At 37.0% G+C, this 8,415-nt stretch overlaps 1 protein-coding gene across 1 annotated transcript; it reads left to right on the top strand.

Moving 5' to 3' along the window:
- Positions 1-615: 615 nt before the first annotated feature.
- Positions 616-8,212, top strand: LOC128638793 (testis-expressed protein 12-like). Its single transcript, XM_053690927.1, has 4 exons — positions 616-678; positions 1,158-1,257; positions 1,339-1,390; positions 8,068-8,212. Exons 1-4 carry the CDS (start codon positions 616-618, stop codon positions 8,210-8,212), a joined length of 360 nt encoding a protein of 119 aa, XP_053546902.1.
- The last annotated feature ends 203 nt before the right edge of the window (positions 8,213-8,415 follow it).

The following is an 8,415-nucleotide window of genomic DNA, read 5'->3' as shown; positions in this document are numbered from 1 at the left end:
TTTTATTGAAGAGATATCTAGATAGGAGCGTGCACATGTCTGTAGCACTATATGACCGGAAATTGTGCTGCCATCTAGTGCTCTTGCTAATGTGGAACATTCTTGCAAAACTGCTGCCATGTAGTGCTACAGACACAAACATGCTCCTAAGCTTACATTCCTGATTTTTAAACAAAGGATACCAAGAGAACAAGAAATCTGATAGTAGAAGTAAATTTGAAAGTTGTTTAAAATTAGATGCACAATCTAAATTGTGAAAGAAAATGTTGTGGTTTCATGTCCCTTTAAGATCTTAACCAGTAGATCCTTTAGACGTGCTTGCATGGTCAGTATTGATGAATTTCAGGTACTATTTTGTGGCAGCTGTTCATTTTTTTATACCGTACGGAAATATGGGGAATAGAACAGTAAACCAGTCAGACATAAGGTTGTACCTTCTTGCCCAATATCTTATAAATAAAAATAAAAAAAGATTGTTTTCACTCGTCTATTACTATTACAGTTAACATTAAAATCTATTCAATTTGTGTTTACAACAATAAAATAAAGGTAAAAAACTGAATTAAAGCAATGCCTCTCTTTCCTTTTTTATTTTTCATTTTCTTAAGGGTGAGAATGGCGAGCAAGTCGTCGATGTCTGATGAAAATAAAGCACTAAAACGTAAAAAGGAAATAGAGGTAACGTTTATAAAGAGTAGTTTTTTTTTTAGTATTAATGCGTTGTTTATCCTATACATTTTTACAAGCGTAGACTCTATGGGCCTGATGATCGAAAGATCTGCTCTCTGGTGAGATTATCTAAGAAGCCTCATCAGTACTAAAAGGTCCCTTAAAGTGAAGGTAAATTTGAGCGCACTCGCTCAAGCCAAAGGATATCATTTAAAAAATGAGTGAGACTTTCATTCATGATCACTAATTTATCCTTATCTTCTTAGATATTTACATCTTAATGCCAGAACCATAAGCGGCGTTCCTCCGCCCACTATAGCCCTCAGTTGATTGACAGATGATTAAAAAAAAAGCCCCCAAAGTTTTTGCTGGATCTCTCTTTATGCTGGCGAGCTGTTGATCATCAGGCCCTAGTGCCTTTTATGCACTAAAATGCTACACTGTTTAGGATTGATCTTATTTAGGACTTCACTTCATTTTCTTTGTAGATTAAAAATGCAGAAAATCCTCAGTGTTCCTCACCAGCAGGGCCACCTCCGTGTTTGTCTGACAGCTCTAAAGATGCTGACATTGAAACATTGATGAAAGGTATCTACATGTTTAGATATCATTTATTTAGTGTTATCAAGTGTAAATCATGTAAAGTGTAAAATATATCTCTCTTAACAGATATAAGCAACGACATAAACCTTCATTTTGCCAAATATGCCAAAGCATTAAGGTAAGGATTGCTGTAACTTCAGTGACAGATAACAAAGCTTTAAAGGGACAGTCTAGTCTAATTCAAACAGAAAGAGAACGAACAGCAGCTCAGTGGCTTGTTCTATGGCCCGGTTACCACCTAGGAGTAGCTTCTTTTTGCCCAGTTGTGCTTTTCACAGAGGAAAACGTTCCAAAAGCCTGATCCCGCCTAACAAGGTCATTCCAGCCCCGAAATACCAAGCAATTCTCCTCTGAACAAGGGAAATGTCAGACGGCTTCTCTTTCTGTTTGTACTAGTCAAAATTAAACTTTCATGATTCAGATAGGGCATGCAATTTTAAACAACTTTCCAATTTACTTTTATTGCTTTGTTTTCTTGGTATTCTTTGTTGAAAGATAAACCTAGATAGGCGTATATGCTAATTTCTAAGCCCTTAAGGCTACCTCTTATCTCAAAGCATTTTGACATTTTTTACAGATAGACAGTGCTAGTTCATATGTGCCCAATAGATAACATTGTGCTCACTCGTGTAGTTATTTATGAGTTGACACTGATTTGCTAAAATGCAAGTCTGTCAAAAGAACTGAAATAAGGGGGCTGTCTGCAGAGGCTTAGATACACAGAGGCTTAGGTAATCACAGAGGTAACAAGTATATTAATATAACTGTGTTGGTTATGCAAAACTGGGGAATAAATAATAAAAGGATTATCTATCTTTGTAAACAATAAAATTCTGGAGTAGATTGTCCCTTTAAGTTGCAGATGTGTTGTAGGTTGGAGTGCATAAACGCTACACACAAGGCAGCTAACTGCACATTGTTTCCTCAATAATAATTAGTTATCAATACTAATAATAACAGATGGATAATAGTTAATCTGCCATTCATTAAATCTATCGATATTAAAAACAGAGTAATGAGAGGCCACCCAGAGTTAAGAAACCTTGTAAACAAGTAACTGTTTATTTACTATTAAAATAATAGTTTTGCCTCTAATAATCTAAAATGGTTTACCATTTGACTACCACAATGTGGTAATTATTAATTGTTGAAAAAATAATATTTACCAGTACAGATTCTATTTTCCATTATTTTATACCACATTCTAAAAAAATTGTTGAATTCTATAATGTTCTTTAAACCATTTTAGTTTAGTACTTGGTTCGTAGAGAATTCTGAACTTCCCGTGCATATAAACGTTGTTACTAATTGCCATGAATCTATGAACAACAGTGACACCTCCAGAGCCTTCTGAGAAGAACTTCCTCAAAAAAAGCCTTTCATTGCCAGCAGGCCTTGTGGGTGTGAAGTGCCAAGCTGGTTATAGCTGTCACCCTAAAACATCAGAGCTGTTCTATTTATTCATAAATAAATATTTCTACATATATATGATGGTTTTGTAAACAAATATATATTTATACCTATATATAGAGATGATTATATATAGGTATAAAAAAAGATATATATATATATATATATATATATATATATATATATATATATATATATATATATATATATATATATATATATATATATATATATATATACTGTATATATACAGTATATATAGGGATATCTATTTAGAAATACATAGAACATGTGGTGCTATGTGCAGAACATTGGAATGTTAAAAAATATATACAGTAAATACATAGTTAAACACTTTATTAACCCCTTAATGACCACAGCACTCTTCAATTTTCTGTCCGTTTGGGACCAAGGCTATTTTTACATTTCTGCGGTGTTTGTGTTTAGCTGTAATTTTCCTCTTACTCATTTACTGTACCCACACATATTATATACCGTTTTTCTTGCCATTAAATGGACTTTCTAAAGATACCATTATTTTCATCATATCTTATAATTTACTATAAAAAAAATTAAAAATATGAGGAAAAAATTGAAAAAAACACACTTTTTCTAACTTTGACCCCCAAAATCTGTTACACATCTACAACCACCAAAAAACACCCATGCTAAATAGTTTCTAAATTTTGTCCTGAGTTTAGAAATACCCAATGTTTACATGTTCTTTGCTTTTTTTGTAAGTTATAGGGCCATAAGTACAAGTAGCACTTTGCTAGTTCCAAACCATTATTTTTCAAAATTAGCGCTAGTTACATTAGAACACTGATATCTTTCAGGAATCTCTGAATATCCATTGACATGTATATATTTTTTTTTAGTAGACATCCCAAAGTATTCATCTAGGCCCATTTTGGTATATTTCATGCCACCATTTCACCGCCAAATGAGATTAAATACAAAAAATCATTCACTTTTTTACTAATTTTTTTCACAAACTTTTGGTTTCTCACTGAAATTATTTACAAACAGCTTGTGCAATTATGGCTTAAATGGTTGTAAATGCTTCTCTGGGATCCCCTTTGTTCAGAAATAGCCGACATATATGGCTTTGGCGTTGCTTTTTATTAATTAGAAGGCTGCTAAATGCCACTGCGCACTACACGTGTATTATGCCCAGCAGTGAAGGGGTTAATTATGGAGCATGTAGGGAGCTTTTAGGGATACTTTTAGCTTTAGTGTAGTGTAGTAGACAACCCCAAGTATTGATCTAGGCCAATTTTGGTATATTTCATGCCACCATTTCACCGCCAAATGCGATCAAATTAAAAAAAACGTTACATTTTTCATAATTTTAGGTTTCTCACTGAAATCATTTACAAACAGCTTGTGCAATTATGGCACAAATGGTTGTAAATGCTTCTATGGGATCCCCTTTGTTCAATATATGGCTTTGGCGTTGCTTTTTGGTAATTAGAAGGCCGCCAAATGCCGCTGCATTTCACACGTGTATTATGGCTAGCAGGGAAGGGGTTAATTATGTAGCTTGCAGGGTTAATTTTAGCTTTAGTGTAGAGCTCAGCCTCCCACCTGAAACATGAGACCCCCTGATCCCTCCCAAACAGCTCTCTTCCCTCCCCCACCCCACAATTGTCCCCGCCATCTTAAGTACTGGCAGAAACTCTGCCGGTACTAAAATAAAAGCTATACTTGGGCTTTTTTTGGGGTTCATTTTGGCATATTTACATATGCTGCTGTGTAGGATCCCCCTTAGTCCCCAACCTCACTGATCCCCCACCAAACAGCTCTCTAACCCTCCCCCTCTGCGTTAATAGGCGCCATCTTGGGTACTGGCAGCTGTCTGCCAGTACCCAGTTTAGTAACAAATGTGCCTTTTTTTTAAAAAAAAATGCCCTTTTCTGTAGTGTAGCTCCCCCCCCCAAGACCATCCCCCCACCCTTTCCAGATCCCTTAGCTGTTTATTTCTAACTTTTTAAAACGTTTTATTTTAACTTTTAGCAGCTTTATTTTTCTGTAGTGTAGTGGTTCCCTCCCGCTCCCGCCCTGTGCACGAGCCCGCCCGCCGCCCCCCGTGCGCGCGCGCGCGCTCCCGTGCGCGCTCCCGACGGTTCCGCCCCCGATCCCGCCCCCCTTCCCTCCACTCGGCACATCGATGGCCGCCCACCCGCCTCCCAGACTTGCTCCCACCCACCAACGATACCGGCCACCGATGTCCGGTGCAGAGAGGGCCACAGAGTGGCTCTATCTGCATCGGATGGCCAAGGGGGGTTATTGCAGGATGCCTCCATATCGAGGCATCACTGCAAAAACCGGAAAGCAGCTGGAAGCGAGCAGGATCGCTTCCAGCTGCTTTCCAGACCAAGGACGTACGCCACACGTCCTCTGTCATTAACTGTATTTTTTTTTAGGACGTGTGGCGTACGTCCTTGGTCATTAAGGGGTTAAATATGAATATTGCATAAATGTATTTTTACATGCTCTAATGCACATATATATGTCTTTATATGTGTACGTATATATTAATGTTTTTATATGTGTATATATGTCTGTAAATACATATATACACATACCAATACATGAATACATGTGTATACATATATAGACATACAGCTGTATATATATATATATATTGCGAGGAGCTCCTGTTCACACACCTGGATTGTTATACTTTGTTTTTACCCTGACCGGAGGATTGATGAAATATAAATATAAATAATTGTGTGTTTGGCTCAGCAATTTCATTTTGATCTATCAAATAACTGAAGGACACAGTAATATTTCAGTAGTGAAATGAGGTTTATTGGATTAACAGTAAATGTGCAATATGCATTAAAATGAAATTAGACAGGGGCATAAATTTGGGCACCCTTGTCATTTTGTTGATTTGCATACCTGTAACTACCTAGCACTGATTAATTGGAACACACAATTGGTTTGGTGAGCCCATTAAGCCTTGGACTTCATAGACAGGTGCATTCAATCATGAGAAAAAAGGTATTTAAGGTGGCCAATTGCAAGTTGTTGTTCTCTTTGACTCTCCTCTGAAGAATGGCAACATGGAGGCCTCAAAACAACTCTCAAATGACCTGAAAACAAAGATTGTTCACCATTATGGTTTAGGGGAATGCTACAAAAAGCTATTGCAGAGATTTAAGCTGTCAGTATCCACTGTGAGGAACATAGTGAGGAAATGGAAGACCACAGGCACAGTTCTTTTTAAGGCCAGAAGTGGCAGGCCAAGTAAAATACCGGAGAGGCAAAGGCAAAGAATAGTGAGAGAGGTCAAAAACAGCCCACAGACCACTTCCAAAGACCTACAACATCATCTTGCTGCAGATGGTGTCACTGTGCATCGCTAAACAATTCAGCGCACTTTGCGCAAGGAGAAGCTGTATGGGAGAGTGATACGGTAGAAGCCTTTTATGCACAAGCGCCACAAACAAAGTCGTGTGAGGTATGCAAACGCACATTTGGACAAGCTAGCTTCATTTTGGAAGAATGTGCTGTGGACTGATGAAACAAAGATTGAGTTATTATTTGGTCATAACAAGAGGCATTATGCATGGCGGCAAAAGAACACAGCATTCCAAGACAAACACTTGCTACCCACATTAAAATTTGGTGAATGTTCCATCATGCTGTGGGGCTGTGTGACCAGTGCCGGTACTGGGAGTTTTGTTAAAGTTGAGGCTCGCATGCATTCCACTCAATATCAGCAGATACTTGAGAATAATGTTGAGGAATCAGTCACAAAGTTGAAGTTACGTCGGAGCTGGATATTTCAACAAGACAACGACCCAAAACACTGCTCAAAATCTACTCTGGCATTTATGCAGAGGAACAAGTGCAATGTTCTGGAATGGCCATCACAGTCCCCAGACCTGAATATCATTGAAAATCTGTGGGGTGATTTGAAGCGGGCTGTCCATGCTCGGCAACCATCAAACCTAACTGAACTGGAGATGTTTTGCAAGGAGGAATGGTCCAAAATACCTTTATCCAGAATCCAGACACTCATTACAGGCTATAGGAAGCGTCTAGAGGCTGTTATTTCTGCTAAAGGAGGCTCTAATAAATATTGATGCAATATTTCTGTTGGGGTGCCCAAATTTATGCACCTGTCTAATTTCGTTTTGATGCATATTGCACATTTTCTGTTAATCCAATAAACCTAATTTCACTACTGAAATATTACTGTGTCCTTCAGTTATTTGATAGATCAAAAGGAAATTGCTGATCCAAACACCCAATTATTTATAAATGAAAATCATGGAAGTTGTCAGGGGTGCCTAATCTTTTGCATACGACTATATATATATATATACACACATATTCATCTTTAGGCATGTATATGTATGTTTCTCAATGTTAAAAGCCCTTTGGCAGATTTTTTTTTTAACACCTGAGATCTCATATCTTTGAGCCCTTTTAACTTTTTTGTGCAATATTGTTTTAGAATAATTTTTATTAGACAGTGTTAATATGAGTGTATACAATATATAAACAACAGAAGAAGTGCCTTGTGTGTAGTCACAAGGTATCAGCAGGCACACAGCGAATAGAACAGTAGTCACAGTTTCAGGAGAGCACCCAAACTGTGCTATTAGAGGCAGGCTGTATATTTTACCGCTGTCCAGCTTGCTGAATTCTGGTCAACAGGAACGCTGTGTTACTGTAACATAACCACAGCCCGATAAGGTAGCTCAGGCTCATAAATGGCAAGGTTAAAAGTTTAAAACTCAGTACATTTATTTGATTAAATGATGCATACTGTATAAAACTTATAAAACCAAGTGCCATATAAAATGAGCAATATAATGGAATATACTACGCGTTTCTCGGCAGTAACACCGTTTTATCAGGCATATCAATATGAGTGTAACTGTACTATGTAATTTATTCTTAAAGTGTTTTGAGCAACTTTTTAATTTTGCAAAACAATAAACCACAGCTCTGAGATCACGGTAAGGATTCTAGCGTAAATCAAGCTTGAGCTAGCGAAATCACAATTTTGCGCCACTTGCAATATCAGTGCAAACGATTATGGAAACCCTCCCAAACTCGATTGTGCTCCACTTGTAATCTAGCTCCTAGTGTATTTTATATGCTGGTTTGTCTCACATGCCTACAGTATCATCATACAGACTCCATTACAACTAAATCAGCTTTATACAGCATCATCTGAGGTATCCAGCAATACTTTAGTTTTACAACCTATTCACAAACGCATTCTCCAGCCTGGGGTGTAAATGTAGCTTGAGACATCATTATATTAATTGCATATTTAACACAGACACTTTACACACCAGAATATGAACTACAACATTTTCACTGAAGTTTTTAATTTATTGTTATATTTTTTTTAAGTGAAAGATCTGCAGTGGATGCATCGTACATACAGGAATTTAATGAGATTTTGAAGGAAGCCAGATCAGTTGAAGTTCATTTAAAGCAGAAACGGGAAAGTCTTAGAAATCGACTTACCATGATTGCTAATAAATTACAAAGATAATATCCGGACAAATTTACATTTATCTTTATGTTCTGACACCTGTTCGCTACATTAATATTCCACAAATAGACTGTTTAGCAATTATCTTAAAATGTATTTTGTTTTCATGAACTGTACAAAATAGCATATTGTCCTTAATAACAGTTTTTTTAATGGAATGCTCCACAGATTGTATTAAAAACATTTACATCTGCACACTGTAT

The sequence above is a fragment of the Bombina bombina genome, chromosome 8, assembly GCF_027579735.1.
Source record: "Bombina bombina isolate aBomBom1 chromosome 8, aBomBom1.pri, whole genome shotgun sequence".
Taxonomy (NCBI): Eukaryota; Metazoa; Chordata; class Amphibia; order Anura; family Bombinatoridae; genus Bombina; species Bombina bombina.
Note: the sequence above shows the minus strand (reverse complement) of the source record. Positions and strands in the feature narration are given on the sequence as shown.